Raw genomic sequence first — 19,273 nt, forward strand, 5'->3', positions numbered from 1 at the left:
AATGGTGGTAATTAACAATGATTAATGAATGTAGTAATAGTTGATGGTGATGATTGCAAACATTAGTGATTGATTTTGGTGATTGACAGTAATAGTAGTTGTGGTTAGGCTGAGAATGGTTGTTGTGGATGGTAGATGGTGGTGATTGATGGTATTAGTAGTTATGACTTAAATGGTGGTTGTGAGTGGTTGATGATAATAAATGGTGTATCGGTGAACTGTCATCTTTGTAAAAAGTTTTAAATAGACACCTTAATAATATTAAGACTTTGCTATAGATCTTAATCATTCAGACTTACTTAGACTCATTAAAGTGGTTGTAAAATAAGAAAATCGAATGCTCTTAATGCTTAAGATATGAATGACTAAAATTTCAGAACTTGAAAACAAAACATACTTAATGATTGAGATCTCAACGATTTAGATTAAGACATTCATTAAGTGCAAATAAATGAGGTCTTAGTGAGATTTCATTGGGTATGTTATTATAAACGTAGTACATATTGTGTTGCATATTTTAGGATTTGATGAGATTTTCTTAATGATTTAATTTTTTTTCACTATTTTCGTCAAATCTAACAAATATAAATTGTTAACTATTTGTCGAAGACTAAAAATATTAGTTTTGACAATTTTTTAAAATTAAAATTATTTTATATATACTTTAAAAACTATTTGAACCCTCACTCGAAATGAATTACATTTGTTTTGGTGCACTTAGTAAATCGCATTTGATAAATTCGTTTTATGAGTAAACTTCTCCGGATGAAATTTCTGAATGAGATTTAGTTTCTATATATATATATATATATTGTCCCACCATTTTCGATAAATTACCTTAATTTCTATGATATTAAATTATATTATTTAGTAAGTTTAGTTTATTTAAAATATCTATTTTTTATAAGTAATATTTTCTTAGGAAATGTGTTAAAAGCTAAATAAAACTTATTATAAATTAGTGAGAGTACTATTCTCCTCGGATCTAAATAAAAATAGCATTATCACATAAATTTAAATGAAAAAAAATATTAATTAAATATACAATTATAATAAAAGTCAATAGAGAAACAAATCATATACTTTATCTTTTCATTTTGATGACATTCATTTTTATTTTTCATTTGTTGCAAAAAATATATTTTACGAGAATTGTTTTATTAAACTTTGTTACAACATTATTACACAAGTTTGCATTTTCCATTTGTCTTCGTGTTACATACTTTTTAAATTCTCCACCATAGCACTAAACTACCTATTAATTCTTCATATATATTATACATTTTTTTCTTCCTTTCAAGCTGTTTGTCTTGTTTTTCTTAATATAATTTATTTGACAATTTTTTTTTCTTTTTTTATACTTTTTAAATTTGAACTTTCTACCTGAAATGTTTAAGATCACAAAATTTTAAAATATCTAATCCTTTGACACATATAGTGAAATAGTCTTTAATATATATAAATTGAACAATTTAATCCTTCACACATATAGTAAAATAGTTTTTAATATATGAAACAATGATTATTTTAGTTTTTTCGACATCACATAAATTAAATAGTCTTTAATATATGTAAAAAAATTTATTTATAAATATTAGTAATAATAATGATGCAAAATAAAAAAACATCTGTTAAATTTGAACTCTGATTTTTCTAGGTATTCCCTTTTCTTCCTAACGAAACGAAAAGGGCATATCCGTCAAATATATTACTGTCCGACGCCGGAAAATCAAAATCCAAGTTACTGTACTGCTTCTTCTTCCATTTATCCATCTCCCTTCTTCCCGTTTTGCCCCTCTGCAAGATCTCGACACCGTCGCCGTCATCTTCCCGGGAAATTCATCAAAATTTGAAAAATTCAGTCGAATCACAGTTTTTTGTTCTGTATTAATCTAAATTATCGGAGAAAAGTTGTTTGAATTTATTGAATTGACTGAAGAATTTGGGGAATGAGATTTTGTTAAGGGATAGTTATGAGATCGTCTATGTCGCCGGACAATTCAAGCAGTGCTCCGTCGACGTCGAGGAGTTCTCCTCCTTCTGCGGCATCTCAAAATCTCAATTGTAAACACAGGTCTAAATCTGCAAACCCTAGTTTTTTATCTTAATTTTGCATTTTTAGTAGCTTTTCTTATTCGTAGATCTGAAATTTTAGCTTTTTCTCTCTCGTATGCCTGGAATTCAACTGTGATTTGATGAATTGATCCGAGGCTGTAGATGATGGCTTATTGTCCAAAATGTGTGTGCTTTTGGAGGATCGTAATTGCAATATTTGTATTTTTAGTTTCAACAACAATAATAACAACTACACCTCAATTCCGAGCTTGATGGGGTTGGCTATGTGAATCATGTTGCTCCATTTATATACCCCTACTAGTGCAATAGGAGTATCTAATAATGCAGATTTATTGTAGAATTTATTTACAGCTGACAAGATTTTAGAATTCCTAGTGTACATTAGAACCCAAGTAACCTCCAGGATGCTATAAAGGGAACTTTTATATCTATGAAGTGAAATGACAGTGGAGAAAGAGGTGATCGTAAAGAGTCATCTTAGCACAACAAGGGGGAGAGGGAGGTGCTGAACTGTGACATTGGGGAAACTAGGAGCAGAGACAGTCCATTTACAGTCAACAATATTCCAGCCTAAATCAGACCAATATGTATTGAAGCATCAATCTGTACTGCAGCAATATAGAAGAAGATATTGGCCCATTGAAGGTGAAGAGCCTGTATGATGTATGATTGGCCAATGAATATGGAGAACTAAAGCACCCACAAAAAAGTGGCATATTTTAGCTAGCTGAGAATTTTAGGAGCATGCTCAACACATGATAATTTGTGTAAAAGAGGTATTGCATCGTGCAATAGATGTTATTTTGTTTCTGCACTGTTTATTTGCGAGAGAATCTAGGACTCTTTCTGGTATATATTTGGGATGCTTAGAAGACTAAAGGAAGCACTTGTAAGCTGGGGTAAATGGAGAGTTGGGAAAACCATCAAAACACTTGGAAGATGATCCCCATTATGTATTATTTGGAGTATTTGAAATCAAACGTGTTTCGATGGAATTGCAACTCCAGTTCATGTTTTAAATTCTAGATGTCTACTCAATCTTTTTGTTTGGTATAATCACTATAATGCAAACAATTCTGTTCTATTTGTTGATTTTGTAAGTTCCTTGAATTTAGATAGGAGTCATAGGAAGCAGAGAAGCTAACAACTCTTTGTACCCTGATTTGCATCCACTGGATATTTATTGAATGAAATTCCATTTACCTGATAAAATAAGATGGGCGTCCAGCCATATGTCTGTCCAAAAGAGGGACCAATTAATCGGTTATGTGTTGTTGGGACCTGCGAAGTAGCAGTTTTCAGTTGCCAAACATATGTAGTTTCTGGCCACACCGGAATCTGATACTCCCTCCCTCCCAATTTATGCAGCGCTTTTTGACTGGGCTCAAAATTTTAGAAAGAAATGAAGACTTTTGAAACTTGTGGCCTAAAACAAAGTCATATACATTTGTATGGTTATAAATCATATCATTAAGTTCAATTTAACACAAAGATTTCTGTAGTAGGAATGTATAATAATAATTAAGACATGGTTCCAATATTAGTATCTTAGAATAAATAACAACTAAATATTTAGCCAAGTAAATTTTGTGAGCATATGGAATGAAAATAGATGGCTTTTATCTGTTGCTGATGTGGTTTATTTTTCTACCTGCTACAGTAATGTCTTTCAGCTGTTAACAAGGAGGGAGGTAGCTCCTCGAACTAAACGCGCTTCCAGAAAGTTTTGGGGTGAGAATACAAAATGTACTCTTGACTCCTATGGGTTGAAACGCGGAGTGGGAAGTGATGCTAGACAAGGACTAATATCGTGGTAACTTCATTATCTCTTGTTTTTCCTGTAAAGTCTGATAGAATCTGCTCCATCCTTTTTTCTCCATCTGTCTCATTTAATTATTGCAGGGTAGAGGCAGAGTCGTTGCAACATTTATCAGCCAAGTATTGCTCACTGTTGCCTCCTCCAAGGTCTACCATTGCAGCAGCATTCAGTCCTGATGGGAGGACACTTGCTTCTACGCAGTCAGTCTCTCTTCGATTACATAGACATGTATAATCTGTGCTATATTATGCTAGTTTTGTATCTATCTGTTTAATTTGATCGTAGTTATCTTAATTGTCTAGCGCTCCCATCTTGCAAACTACCTATTCATTAACCATAGTCCATATGGATGTATGCGCAAAATTGTGATGTAGTCATTTGTGAATTCTCCCTCCTTATTGATAAAGTAAGAATGTAAGATACTCTGGCAAAAATTTTACTTGTATTGGTTGGGACTAATCTCAGCCACTTTACTTTTTTAAGTTTACTGACATATTCCCGTGGCGACAGTGGAGATCACACAGTGAAAATAATTGACTGTCAAACTGGGAAATGCCTAAAGGTTATGAGTGGACACCGCAGGACACCTTGGGTGGTGAGACCATCTTTTTTTATTTTTTTTTGCAGAATGTTTTGGAATATCACCTTTCTTCCTGGATATCTTACATTCTGGTTAACATCTGTAGGTTCGTTTCCATCCGTTGTACCCTGAAATACTTGCAAGTGGAAGTTTGGACCATGAAGTTCGGTTGTGGGATGCAAAAACTGCAGAGTGTATAGGATCGCGTGATTTTTGTAATGACCTGTAGCATCTCAGTAGTTTAAAGAAAAAACTGTGCACGCTTTACTCTTTTTCTTTTGACTGTAACTGGTGAAACATTCATCTCCTACAGATCGTCCCATTGCATCCATTGCATTCCATGCCCAGGGGGAAGTTCTGGCTGTTGCTTCAGGCCACAAGGTAAAAATTTAAACTCAAACACTCTCTTGGGTGATTTACATTTCATGTTCTGGTAGTGGGTGCTGATTTTGAAATCTATGACAGCTTTACATATGGCACTATAACAGAAGAGGAGAGGCTTCTTCACCAGCAATCATACTGAAGACACGGCGTTCTCTTCGTGCTGTCCATTTCCACCCACATGGTGCCCCGTTTCTTTTAACAGCTGAGGTATCACTGTGTTTTTTGGTGACCTGAGGTGTGAATTGTGATTGTTTTAGATGCCGTCAACCCTTTATTTTGTAGGTGTTTTACATGCCGTCAACCCATTATTTTGTAGGTCAACGATCTGGACTCATCAGATTCCTCAATCACTCGTGCGACCTCTCCGGGTAACTTGCAGTATCCTCCTCCTACTGTGTATTTGACTGATGCTCATTCCACTTATCAATCTGCTTCAGCAAATGAACTGCCTATCATGTCTCAACCATTCCTGATCTGGCCGTCAATTGCAAGAGGTGATCCTAGAATGCCCATGCAGCAGAGCGATACAGATGTGGGATCTGATAGTATACAGCAGAGAGCAGACACTTCGTCATCTGTCCGTCTTCTTACATATTCAACTCCGTCCGGCCAGTATGAACTTTTATTGTCGCCTATTGAGCAAAGTGCATCTCCTACACAAGAAGCTCATACTAGTTCTTCTGTCAGGGAAAACGAAACAGGTAATCAACCTTTAGTTGATCCCATGGAGACTGATGGGCAGCCAGAAGAGAGAAACAATCAGTTTTTCCCTTTTAGTGACCCGGCATACTGGGAATTGCCTTTTTTGCAAGGATGGTTGATTGGTCGAAGCCAAGCTACTCGTTCAGAGCTTAGTGGTGCTACCATCAATCCATCAACTTATGGTGAACTGGAAAATCCTTCTGCTGTTCCCTTGGTAATTTCAAGCAATAGTCATCCAAGGTCCGGAAGATCTGGTTCTCGGCACCGTTCTTCTCGCTCTCGGGTGATCCCTGTTGCTGGAGCTGGTGATGGCGCTGCTCCTGTTAATGTTATGCATGATGAGAGTGATTCACAAATTTCTATTGGTCGCATCCAGTCAGAGATAGCTACTTCACTTGCAGCAGCAGCGGCTGCTGAATTACCTTGCACTGTGAAACTCAGAATATGGCCTTATGATATTAAGGTTCCATGTGCAGCCCTTGATGCTGAAAGATGTCGCTTAATAATACCTCATGCCGTACTTTGCAGGTGGGAATGATATGTACTGTTTCAAATCCGTGGCTTGACAACCTATATGGATAAGCTTTTAAAAGACACTGGGATATTAAGCTGTAATGAAGAATCATCTTGAACCTAATATTTCTATTTGAGTAGTTGATTACTAGCCTCTTAGCCCTATACTCCGGAAATTTTTCATGTATTAATTTGACAGTTCCTAATATGTGTGTCAGAATGAAAATAGATATGTTGTTAGATGAACTTTTCTGAATGCTTACATTGAGGTATTATTTTCAGTGAAATGGGAGCGCATTTTTCACCATGTGGGAGATTTTTAGCAGCTTGTGTTGCATGTATTCTGCCGAACTTGGACTCTGATCCTGGTTTTCATGGTCATCTTCATCATGATACTATGGCAGCTGCGACTTCTCCAACCAGACATCCAGTTGCTGCCCACCAGGTTATGTATGAGCTACGGATATATTCCCTGGAGGAGGAAACGTAATTACCGAATCACAATAGCTTATATTGTGCTTTCTTTTCTGTCTAATTTCTCCCCCATTCGTTATTTCTAATCCTGTTATGATTGTTGGTTACTTGATACTCTTTGTCATGTGTAGGTTTGGTTCCGTGCTTGCAGCTCGAGCAATTAGAGCTGCTCATTGTTTAACTTCAATTCAGGTAAATACTCATTTAGGTTCATGGATTTGTTTTATCAAACTTGTTTTCTGATAGAAAAAGAGCAGTTCTACATGGAATTAAACTCTGGATCTTTTTCTTTCTTTTTGCCTTTTCTTTTTCTAAGGAAATAAAACTCTAGATCTAATAGTTTTTGTTTTAAAACTCACAAAAATGGAAAATAATTAGATCTATATGAAAGAGAGAAGTACAGGAAAGGGTTTGGGAAGGGTAGGATGTATGCAAACCTTATTCCTACCTTTGTGGGGCTAGGGATGTTGTTTTCGATAGACCCACGTCTCAAAAGAGAAGTTATCAAAGCAGGGTAGCAAGCAAATATGACATCAAATTATTTTAGCAAGGTACAAGGCAAATGAAGTAAAAAATAGCAATATGCATTGGAGAATAAGAAACTACGCGACTACAAATACTACTACCAATAAGAAAGAGAGGAGATGAGGCTAGCCCCTTCTGTCCCACATAAAGTGCAACAACACTCAGCTACCTACTAACCTTTTACCCTAATCCTCGACCTCCATGCCTTTCTATCTAAGATCATGTCCTCAGTAAGCTGAAGTTGTGTCATGTCCTGTCTAATCACTTCCCCAGTTAATCTTTGACCTACCTCTACCTCCCAACTCCTGCTATTGCCAACCTTTCACATCTCCTTACTGGCACATCCACACACCTTCTCTTCACATGTCTGAACCATCTCAGCCTCACTTCCCTCATCTTGTCTGCCACAGAAGTCACTCCCACCTTGCCCCTCATAACTTCGTTCCTAATCTTATCTCTTCTAGTTTGTCTGCACATCCATAGCATCCTCATCGCCGCTACATTCATCTTTTGAATGTGGGTGTTCTTGACTAGCCAGCACACTGCCCCATACATCATTGTTGGTCTAACCACTATTCTGTAGAAATAATTTCATTAAATGAGAGGGCAAAAACATGCCCGTATACAAGAAGTATACCAAAACATTAGAAAGCCTTACAAAAAGACACAGCTTTTTATGAACAATACCCAATGATTTATACAAGTAGGAACCTCATGGTGCACAGGGAAAAGAGGATATTCCTCAAATGTACAAAATCTTTCTTCACTCCGTCGAAAGCTCTCCTATTTCTTTCTTTCCTTCCATATGATCCACATAATTTCTAAGGGTGCAATGTCCCAAGCTCTGCGTCTCCTCCTCCTTTATTCCCAGCTATACCATGTTTTTTTCACAGTGCACGCCTTTACCTACCCAATACGAAACCATCTCAGAATATCCCACCATAAGCAACACGTTATCCGACAATGCAAAGTAAATATTCACATCTCCCAATTCTTTACACATAAAGCACAAACTAACACAATTGATTGTCCTCTTTCTCAACTTTTTTTTGCTGTTAGGATCACCCCCTCGTAGTGAAGAAACATACCTTTCTCGGAACTAATAAGCTTCTCGTAATAAGACTTCACAGAAAAAACGCATTCCCCCCCACCCCTCATCTCCCTACATCATTACAATATACCTTTCATAAGTTGCTTATTTCTTATTTTTGTAAAATTAGTCAATCATAGACAACATTACTTATCCAGAAGGAAAAAGAGACTCAAATATTGATACATAATAGTAAAACTTGTTTTTCTTGGACTATGCTTTGTTGCTTACCGATCTGAGACATTGATGGGGCTCCTCATCTTTTGTAATTGCAGTTCTCTCCAACTTCAGAGCATCTGTTACTTGCTTATGGGCGTCGCCATAGTTCACTACTGAAAAGTGTTGTGATTGATGGAGACACAACTATACCCATTTACACGATTCTTGAGGTGAGAAACATCTTATGTTCGGGCTTAAGCAATTATTGAGTGTGTTACTACTTTCATAGGTCTTTATAGTTGCATAACTTGCATTATGTAAACACTTGCTAATGCTTGTTTCAGTTTATGATACATAATTTTTGCTTTGGTCTAAAATGTTAATGTACTAATTGTCATATTTTCAGTAGCCTATAGACATTTCAAGAAATTAACTTTAAACCATGACCTGGTGTTTTCTCAGATAGTGAGATCAGTGAGATACAGTGATATTATTTCTATCTACTGATCAACAAAAAACATGAGAGTAGCTTTACAGATCTTCATACATTTATGAAAGATAGAAACCTTAACTAGATCTACTTCAAGTGAAGAATGTTGTGAGGAATATTATGGTTAGAGAAGTAGGTCTCCAGATGATATCCATGTAAAGGCTGAAAGTAGCTTGAAGAGGTTAGAGTTGTATTTTCTAACTAAGCTTATAAATTTTTATTTTTTTTGAGAAAGGTAACATTTACTTCTATATATCCACAGGTATATTACATCAAAGTGTAGTCCCCCTCCAAAAAGTTATACTTACATTAGTCCTAAGATCTTCTAGTTACGTCCAGTCAATGGCATTAGAAACATCTTCAGAATTTCTTATCACCAAAAATAGTAAAAACCTAGGCAGTTTATATTTATCTTCTGAATATTATTCTTCTTTCCTTCAAAACATCTCTATTCCTTTCCTTCCAAATTGTCCACCACTTTTTCCTGCATTTCCATCACTATTCCAGCATTTTAGAAATTCTGTGATTCTCCCTGGTTTTGTCCACTTGATCTTCCTCTTGTGGATGAACATCTGCCATAATTGATCCGTCCATTTGCAGTGTAAAAGAGATGGTTGATTGGCTCCACCTGTTCTTCGCATAGATAGCATCTAGAGCAAAGGTTGTGTTTCCTCTTGTTCAAGTTTTCATGTGTCAAGACTTCCTCCTTTGCCAAAAGCCATGTGAAATAATTCACCTTGATGGGATTTTTGTTCTCCAGATCATCCTCCAGGGCCATTGTGCTCGCTGCTCTTCAATAGGCCTCAGTTCTCGATATGCAGATCTTACAGTGAACTCTCCCTTTCTCTCCCCTTCCCATATTAGTCTATCTTCCTCTTCTGTTAGATTGGTAGCCATAGTCATTGTGTCATGAAATCTTGCTATGAATGTCATTTCCCAGTCATTTAAGTTTCTTCTCAGATGTAGGTTCCACCCTTGTCCTGTCCATAAGTCTGCCCCTGATGCTTCATGTGCTTGACTTTTAGACTCTATAGCTCAGGGAATGCTTGTTTGAGTGTCTCCTGTCCGCACCAGATATCATTCCAGAAGGCCACTTTTTCTCCATTACCAACCTTACAGTTTATTCTGTCCTTGACCCCAGAAGCCATGAGTTCTTGATTGATCTCCATACACTACAATCATAAGGGTTGGTCACCACCTCTGTCATCCACTTGTCCTCCATGCCATATTTTGCTGTTATTACTTCCTTCCATAGAGATACTTCTGGTGAGGCAAATTTTCACAACCATTTCATCAACAAACTCTTATTCTGCGTACTCAGATCTCTGATGTTGAGTTCACCTCCTTCTCTTGCTAACTAGCAACTCCTTTATCTTCACTGCCTTTCCATAGAAAGTTCCTCCTAATTGCATCTAACCTCTTGGTTACTTTAGCTGGTATAGGGAATATTGACATCATGTATGATGGCAAGGCATCCAGGACACTGTTAACTAGAGTTAGTCTGTCACCAGAGGATAGATATTGACACTTCTAGTTCACAAGCTTCCTTTCACATTTTTCAATTACACCACTCGATATTCCACTTGACTTGCTCTTAGCCCCCAAAGGAATTCCCAAGTAAACTCCCCCCAAAAGTTTTGCAATTATCTTGTAAACTCCCCCCACTAAACTTATTGGTCTGAAGTCATTTAGTTCTTCTGCCGTATTTTCTTGGGTATCAAAGTCACAAAAGTAGCATTTATATTCTTCTCAAATTCTCCTTCCACATAGAAGTTTTGAAATGCTGCAACCATTTCTGTTTTGATGATATCCCGGCACTATCTAAAGAAAGCCATAGAAAAGCCATCCGGGCTAGGGACTTTGTCCCCAGCATATGCTTTGATGCTTTCTAGGATTTCCTGAGCTTCAAAAGGGTCCATCAGTTGGTTGTTGTCATTTTCATCAATCATAGGACACTCCCTCATTTCCAACTCTGGCCTCCAATCCTCAGTTTAAGAGTATAGATTTTCATAGTACTCAGTAATCTCTCTTTGTATTTCAGCAGGTTCAGTCACTAACTACTCCTTGACTTTGATTTTATAAATAGTATTGACTCTTCTGCGTGAATTTGCTATCTTGTGGAAGAAACTGGTATTCCTGTCCCCTTATCTAAGCCAAACTGCCCTAGATCTCTGTCTCCATGTTGTTTCTTCATTTTGACTATTTCTTCCAACTCAGTGGTAAGAGCTAATCTGGAAACTATTTCCCCTTCCTCTAAAATTCTCTGATCCTGTATCATTTCAAGTTCTGCTAATTGGTTGAGCACAAGTTGCTTTTGTTGTTTCAGATTCCCTTGACTGGTCTTGCTCCACTCTTTCGACTTTTCTTTCAATGCCCTCAGCTTAGCTTCCAGTACAAAGTCTGGTTTTCCTTGGAAATGAAAAGACCCCCACCAACCCTTTACTGTCATTGAAGCCTTCTGTAGTCGGCCGCTAATTTTCGAACTTGAAATATGATTTGGTTGACCCCCATTCTCCACATTGTAGCATCAACGGGGAATGGTCATTGACAATTCTCTGTAGAATAGACTGCTTGATATTCCTGAATCTTGTATCCCAATCTTCAGAGATCATGAACATGTCTGGTCTTGTTGATGTGGAATGTCTGTCACCTTTCCTCCATGTGAACACTCCCGTTGCTAAGTCTAAGTCCATTAATTCCATGTCGTTCAATGAACTCTGAAAGATCTGTCATTAATGACCTGCTGATTCTACTGCAGTTGAACTTCTCAGAAGGATATCTCACTGTATTGAAATCCCCACATAAGACCCAAGGACCTGTGAATAGACCTCTAGCTGCCCCCAATTCCCACCAAGTTTCTTCCCTTTCAACTGTCATTTGGGGAGTAGACTCCCGTTAGGTGCCATTTAAAATCCTGATTTTTGCCTGGGAAACAACATGAAACTGAGTACGCTTCCACACTACTTACTTCCCCTTCCCATATTCTTTTATCCCCTATAATTAGTATGCCTCCCCTAGTCCCACTAGCTTCTAGTTGCACATAATCTGCCCATCTACTACCCCAAATTTCTTTAATTATGTTTGCAATCTCCCCCTCCCTTTTTGTCTCTTGAAAACACACAACATCTGCTTTCCAGATTCTTAACATGTTCCTGATCATACACCTTTTCTTCCCATAATTCAGTTCCTCACATTCCAGGATACAATGTTTAAATTCATTGATCCATGGTGGCCAAATACCCCCCTTTACTTCTAGAGCCATTGCTGTGAAACTTAGAATCTACTTGTAGGTTCTTTAGTTCCAATTGCCCTTTTTTCTTGCATGTTGACTGTTCACTTTGTTTCCCCTTGGCTTTCTTGCTTATTACTGTCAATCTTCATCAATAATTCCCTCGCCCTATCCTCACATCCTTTGAGATTAACCCCAAATTCCGAGCTCAGTTTGATTATATTTTGTTGTATCCATTCTGAGGTGCTCAGTGTGTTGTTGTCTTCCTCTGGGAATTGGATACCCAGTGGGATACCATCCTCTGCTCCTCCATTTGTATTCTCCTCTGCCAATGGTTGTACCATTATCGTTGTACTTTTCTCCCCCAATTCTTCCTTATTTTTTCCAGGCATGTCTACCATATGTCTCACAATTTCCAGTTCCTCATTTTCCCTATTCCCAGGCGTAATCTGACTTTGAGCTTTATTTTCCTTCGTTTGATTCGCTGATATCTCGATGTTAATTATGTCTTCTGATGGGATTTGTAAAGCTTGGGCTCTAGCCTTTTCCCCAGCAATTGGGTCCAAAAGAATGGGTCCCAATTTCCTTTGACCTAGTTTTTGTCTGCTATACACGCTATATGCTCCCCTTCTAAATCTCGGGCCCATTGCATGAGAGGCTCCTCACTCGAAGACCCCACGTGCCCATCCACCTTTTCCGCTGGTAGTACCTCATTTATCATCTGCAAAAGCTGATCTTGGGTATTGACCGCTGGGTATTTTCCCTTCTCCTCTCTCCTCTCCTCTGAAAATTTCACGGTGACCGGAGCTTCATACCATACCGGGATGGTGTAAGTGAAACTATCGCAGGTTATTTATACTTCTCTGGGAATCCGTTCGCTGTCGCCTTGTACTTTTATTCTAGCCCAATGAAGATGATTTTTGAGAAAGGTCTCCTCTGTCTCGATATAGCCTCCACATAGGTTACCGATCTCTTTAAAAACCTTCTGCGACCATATATTCATAGGTAAACCTAGCAGTCTGATCCATACCCTATCTCTCCTTACCTCTGGTGGCCAGGAGCCAGTTGTTGGTTTCCACCATTCAAGCTCCAATTTCATCTTCTTCCAGATCCATTGGCCTGTTAAGACATGCTCTGCTGCTAGTCTTGATGGTAGTTCAAACATAAAATGCCCGTCATTCATGGGATACACTTTGACTTCTATCGCCGATTTCGAGGAGTTATAGGCCCATCTTCTTACATCATTCAAGTTAGGGTTTTCGTTTGTATGGCACTAGAATTTCCCTACTATGCATCTGTTCGAGAGGTCCTTTTCTAATTGCGATTTGCCTCCTGTGATCCTTACTCTGTTTGCTGTGCTTTGTATCTCTGCCCTCTCCGTTTCCTCCGTCACCCATCTGTCACGGAAGAAAGCTTCTTTGTAGGACCTGTGGAGTTGTTTGTTGTCCTTTACTGCTATCCCCTGTGTTTTGTCTGGTTCATAAATAAACCCAGCAATCTTGTGAGCTATATTCCCCCAACCTCCTTTGAATGTAGATTCCGGAGTAATTATGACTGATATGTTTTAACCTTGTAATGCTATAAAACTGATGTATCTCCCACTCTCATTGTATTTGAGAGTGCAATAGAACTCTGCAAAGTGGTCCTTCATGTTCCACCTCTTAACTGTCCTCCCTGCACTTTGGAGGCTTCAATTCTGCAACTAACCATTTCAGGACTTTAATGCTAATTTTCACTCTTTTCATCTGATGTCGGCTGTGTTCCATCCATTCAAACCACCTCCCAACTTTGTCTTTACATCTCGTAATGTCGTAGGATTTGAAACCTGTGTTATAAAAGATGCAATCCTCCCCTATTGGATGTGTTCCGGCGAGCTTGCCGGATCCATCCATCTGAAACCTAAATTTAAAACACTTAAAACTAAAAATTGACAAACCTCGATATCTGTGCTTAAGCGTTTTTTTTTGTTTTAGTGCTTTTTAGATAAAGACAAAGCATCCAAATATTCTAAATTTTATTTTGAGGAGTAGAAAGAGACCAAATGAGTGGAGAAAGAGCGATATGAAAGAATGAGGAAGGTGTTCAAAGTTGTACACACTGTTCTGGTATTCAATTTCTGGACTATCGATAAATTTTTTTGAAAGGAATGACGGTGCATAGAATTAGGGACACATTAATAGTGACAGAGAACTAATTTGGATTTATATGTGTGGGTGATACCAAGAGTTACACTTGGAGGGTTGGAGTGTTGGAACAAATACAACATTCTCTCAGAACAAAAAGAAAGATGGAAGATTGTACCAGCTTGCATTTGGTGGACAGTTTGGAAAGAGAGAAATCAAAGGTGTTCTGAATACAATACTAGCTCTATCCAGAAACTGAAGATGAAGTGTTTAGCCCTTCTCCATTTTTGGTGTAAACGTGAATATATGGAAGATATAAAAACTTTTGTTAATGTTCTAGGATCTCTATAAGAAGTAGTTTTTAGTTTAGAATATCTTCATATATTCCCTTTTGTGATTAAGAATAGCTGCAGTTTTATGTTGTAGCAAATCGTTATAAAAAACATTTGTTACCTTCTCAAAATGACGACAATATGACGACTCAATATGCTATTACAAGACGAGGCAGACCTAAAATTACTTGGAGGAAAGTCGTAGACTTATAATTTCTCTTAATTAACTATGATTCTGATTTAGAACATAACACAATGGAATCAAATGATCCATTCATGCTATTCCAACTAGTTGTATGATGTTTAGTTGTTCTTTTTAAATTTAACCTAGTAGCAAGCTTCTTAGACTAGTTAGAGACTTGTGTGTCAGTATAGAGATAAGCATGAGGTTTAGAAAAACACCTATTTCACCGAGAAGAAACACTCTTGAGTTCTGGTATAAAATGTGTCCAACTAGTTGATTGATTTATTGATCAAATGTGCCCCAACAAAAGTTTGGCATTGATTCTAGTTGATTGATTGAGTAACCACTATCAAGGTAACCATAAACAACTTGTGTAATGCTAATCAGCCTTTCTTTCTTACTCTTTTGAGTAAGCATTTCTGGAACTTCATTAGACATCTGCTTCAAGAGCTAAGTCAAATACAACTTGCGTCACGCAAATAAAATAAGCCTTTATAGGTGAAAGCTGAGGCCTGAGAAATGAAGAAAAACCTCAGAAGAGGAAGGAACACTGTGACACTTCAGTTAAATAGCGGCAACATACATATTAAGTTTATCTCTTGAAATTGGATGCCTATGTGCTGGCAGCCGTAGGGGAAATTTTTCCTCTTTCCTCTTTCTTCTGCATTTTCTGTTTTCTGTATGTCCTAAGTTGTACGTTTCTGAATCAGGTCTATAGAGTTTCTGATATGGAACTTGTGAGAGTTCTTCCCAGCACGGAGGATGAGGTCAATGTCGCTTGTTTCCATCCTTCGGTTGGTGGTGGCCTTGTCTATGGAACCAAGGTAACCAATATAAACTTTTTATGAGCTTTTATGTTTCTTCTTCCTAAAGATAAATATATTCTCATCTTAAAAAGCTCATCATGATTTATTTTCCTCTAATTTTGCAGGAAGGGAAGTTAAGGATTCTCCAATATGACAATTCGAATTGCCTAGGTCGCACAATATCTTGTTCTCCTGTCGAGAACATGCTCGAGGTATAATAAGGGCTGAATTGAATTTGTAATTACTTCTTCTGAATTAGCTGTTATTAGTCATGATTTTAGTAGGAGTTGTGGGTTTTTTACCAGCAATTGCCTTTTTAGGCAGTGATGGTCATTTGATATATCAAGCTTTGTTTTTAGATTGTCTAGAATAAGATATAATTGCCAATTTACTACTTCCTCTATCCAATATGTCACACACTTTCCTTTTTAGTGTGCCCCAAAACAAATGACACTTTTCTATATTTAGCAATAATTTAATTTAAACTTTCTAATTTTCAATGACCATGATTTTTATAGCCTCAAAAAAAATTATGACATGTTTTAGACAAGGTTCAAGAGTCTCTTTTTTTCCCCTTAAACTCCGTGGCATAGTCGCATAAATTGGGGCAGAGGGAGTAATAAAAAGGCAAAGTCCCTCATCAGTGGTCCTCAAACAATAGAAGTTGGCTCCACCATCACCTTCCCCTATGAGCCTTGAGAAAATAAGCCAAAGCCATTGATATTCTCATATGTAAACAACTTTAACTAAGTTGACAATGAATTTGAAGTGAGTTTTTTAGTTTTAATCTGAGATAACTTACATCTGTTACTCACATCAGTATCTTGTAAATTGAATGCAGGTCCCAACATATGCTTTAGAAGGCTAGTAACTTGTGATGATAAGAAAAGGTGATAGGTATATTCCATTTGGCAACTAATTTTTCTGTCGTATTTTCCTGCATCAGTTCTTCGATAATTTCTCTTTTGAGCCGAGGTTCTAGCGGAAACAACCTCCCTCCCCCACAAAGGTAGGGGTAAGGCCTGCGTACATCCTACCCTCCTCAAACCCTACTTGTGGGATTACACTAGGTATGTTGTTTATTGGTGGATGTTGGGATAGTGGCACTCGCTTCTTTCCTGCAAGTCCTATTTCTTTTGTGAATGGAAAAATTCAATAGGCTCTTTAATTCAAACTTGGTTACCAGTTGCTGGTTTGAAGTGGGAAATGTTTGCAGTCTGCATCATTACTATCCTTTAGAGTACTACTGGATGGTGTTTTTGCCATGTTCTTTCTTACTGCCAATGAGTATGCATGAAGATGAGTTTCTATTGCTGATGAAATGCAGATAAAATGTGACGATGTCACTATGAACTGGAAGAAAATCAATTTCAACAATAAATGCAGTTATATTTGAAGGTCATGCTATAATGATATGAATCACTTTTAACAATGTTTAAGTTTACCTATCATCTCTGCCAAAATTTGAAGCACTCAATAGCTTTTTAATTGGGGTGGTTAAAGTGCACTCAAAGGAATCATCACTTCGCGTGGCTAAGTTAATTGAAATGCCATGAAGATTCATCTTATTCTGCATTTATTCACTTTATTCCAGACTGCTGCTGTTGGATTTGATGAATTGCATCATCGAGAATAGTGTCTTGTGCCTCATTGTCAGTGAAGGATTGTGCCTTTGTTTTTGTTTTTTGTTTTTTCAATCTTAAAGTACTTTAGAGTTCCTAGACTTATTGTTGGTATTTTGAGATTTTACTGATGAGTATTACTATCCAGGGTCTCGTATCAATATACTAGTCCGCTATGGCTAGCGGCTGCAAAGATGAGTGCTTTTGCTGAGGACATTGAAACCTTGAACCTTAATGCAGTACAGCTACAGCAGTATATGGAAGAGGTTTATACTTGAGCTTGTCTAACCTATAGTCACTACAGATTTAAGACTTATGGCACTTTCAGGGACCGAAAGATTCACAGAGCGTCTCGCTTGGACTACTACCCATGTGACTGCACGAGTGCACTAGAGTTCTGTTTGATGGAAGGTAAGTGCTGGCGGGAATCGAGGGACTGTTTCTACAATTTTTCATGCAGATGACTTCATATGTACTATAGGAGTTTGATTTTGATTTATTGGATTTCTTTCAGAAGAAAAAACAAGGAAGAGAAATATCCCAAACACATATTTGAGTCTTGAAATGCAGTAGTAATTTCTATGATTTTCTTTAAACGAAGGCTTTCATATATGGTTAATTTCAGTTACCCTTACTGAATTGACAACAGTAGGGGTGTTTGAATGACCACTTTCTTGTATGAAGAAGTGATCTCCAAAATCTGTAAATGTGAATTCATTGCATTAGGATACGGATGGTCCTACAAAATTTTGGGTAAAAAAGTTCCAGTGGGTCATATTTATAAAATTTTCATAGGCTAATACACCTAATAAATTGAAATCCTGTTTCGCCATGCCAAAATGCTAAAACAAATGGTGTGGATCATAGAAGCTATAAATATCATATTTACTAGATCATTATGGATGGTCATACAAAATTTGGGATAAAAAAGTTTAAATTTGGTCATATTTCTAAAAATTTATGGATTAATATACATAAAAAATTGAAAAAAAATCTTAAATTTCTATTTCATAATATCCATAGACGCTAAAAAGAAATGGTGTGGATCATGTAGAGGCTATCAGTATCATTCAATAGTTTATAACGGATGGTCCGGTAAAATTTGTGAACAAAAAGTTTTGGTTAGTCATATATCCAAAATTCATGAATTAATACACATGAAAAAGTAAAAAGAAAATGGATTCCATAAAGGCTATCGATATCGTTCATTAAATCATTACGGATAGTCCCACAAAATTTGTGGTCGAAAAGTTTCGATTAGTCATATTTTAAAAAATTTATGGACTAATACACACAATAAACTAAAGAAAATCTTGAATTCCTGTTTTTTGACCCCCAAACGCTAAAATAAGTGGCGTGGATCCCTATAGAAGATATGAGTATCATTAGCCCATGGATCTGGTGCCTTGGGGCACCTAAAATTTTTTTCTGAAAAAACTATATGAGAACCTCCGCAAAGAGTTAGGGGAGCATTACGTATAGTGCCGCCATTTTTAAGGCATATTTTCATATTTACGAGAATTTTTTTTAAAATTAAGTGACTTTTCTTGGTTTTTCGTGTGTATTAGCCCATGGATCTCATAAAGTTTTTTGACAAAAAAAATTTAGATGCTCCAGGGCGCCAGATCCATGGGCTATAACACATGAAAAATTGAGTATTTTGGGTAATTCCTTAAAAGGGCTAGTAAATGCGGAAATATGCGTTAAAAAAAGGGTGTGACACGTGGTGGTTCCCCAACTCATTACAGAGGTCCTCATAAGTTTTTTGAGAAAAAAAATTTGGGTGCTCCGGGGCGCCAAATCTGTCACGCCCCAAACTCAAGGGGCGCAACTGACTCCTAAAGCCAAAACTCAGGCCCGAGCCGACCCTGCTAAACCATTTGCTACTAGCGCATGACAGTCACATGCAATTAAGAAAACAAACAAGTATATCTCGGCTTAAAACTAAGCCCTCGGCCGGCAAGGCCCCTGTCAACAGATCTACAAAAGAACCAGCTACTCCCAAGAGTTCATATAAAGAAACATCCAACTAGCACAGAAGTCCTGATTGGGCCGTCGAGGCCACCATGATATCTATATCAAAACTAAAAACAGGTAAATATCAGTACAATACATCAAACAGCTCACAAGCTTCAGCAAACCAACAACATAGGCCAGCATGGCCA

At 37.4% G+C, this 19,273-nt stretch overlaps 1 protein-coding gene across 2 annotated transcripts; it reads left to right on the top strand.

Moving 5' to 3' along the window:
- Window positions 1–1,634: 1,634 nt before the first annotated feature.
- LOC102599622 (uncharacterized) lies at window positions 1,635–17,774 on the top strand. Of its 2 annotated transcripts, XM_015312478.1 has the most exons (16): window positions 1,635–2,074; window positions 3,737–3,889; window positions 3,979–4,095; window positions 4,406–4,490; window positions 4,582–4,690; window positions 4,789–4,856; window positions 4,941–5,066; window positions 5,176–5,227; window positions 5,297–6,089; window positions 6,357–6,560; window positions 6,680–6,740; window positions 8,439–8,552; window positions 15,391–15,504; window positions 15,612–15,698; window positions 16,328–16,383; window positions 17,257–17,774. In XM_015312478.1, the coding sequence occupies exons 1-15, from the start codon at window positions 1,974–1,976 to the stop codon at window positions 16,352–16,354; spliced, it is 2,211 nt and encodes a 736-aa protein (XP_015167964.1). In that variant the 5' UTR covers window positions 1,635–1,973; the 3' UTR covers window positions 16,355–16,383; window positions 17,257–17,774. The 2 variants fall into 2 exon arrangements, with proteins under 2 accessions (XP_015167964.1, XP_015167963.1); XM_015312477.1 differs by having other exon boundaries at window positions 5,176–6,089.
- The last annotated feature ends 1,499 nt before the right edge of the window (window positions 17,775–19,273 follow it).

The sequence above is a fragment of the Solanum tuberosum genome, unplaced genomic scaffold (assembly GCF_000226075.1).
Source record: "Solanum tuberosum cultivar DM 1-3 516 R44 unplaced genomic scaffold, SolTub_3.0 scf00202, whole genome shotgun sequence".
NCBI classification, from domain to species: Eukaryota; Viridiplantae; Streptophyta; class Magnoliopsida; order Solanales; family Solanaceae; genus Solanum; species Solanum tuberosum.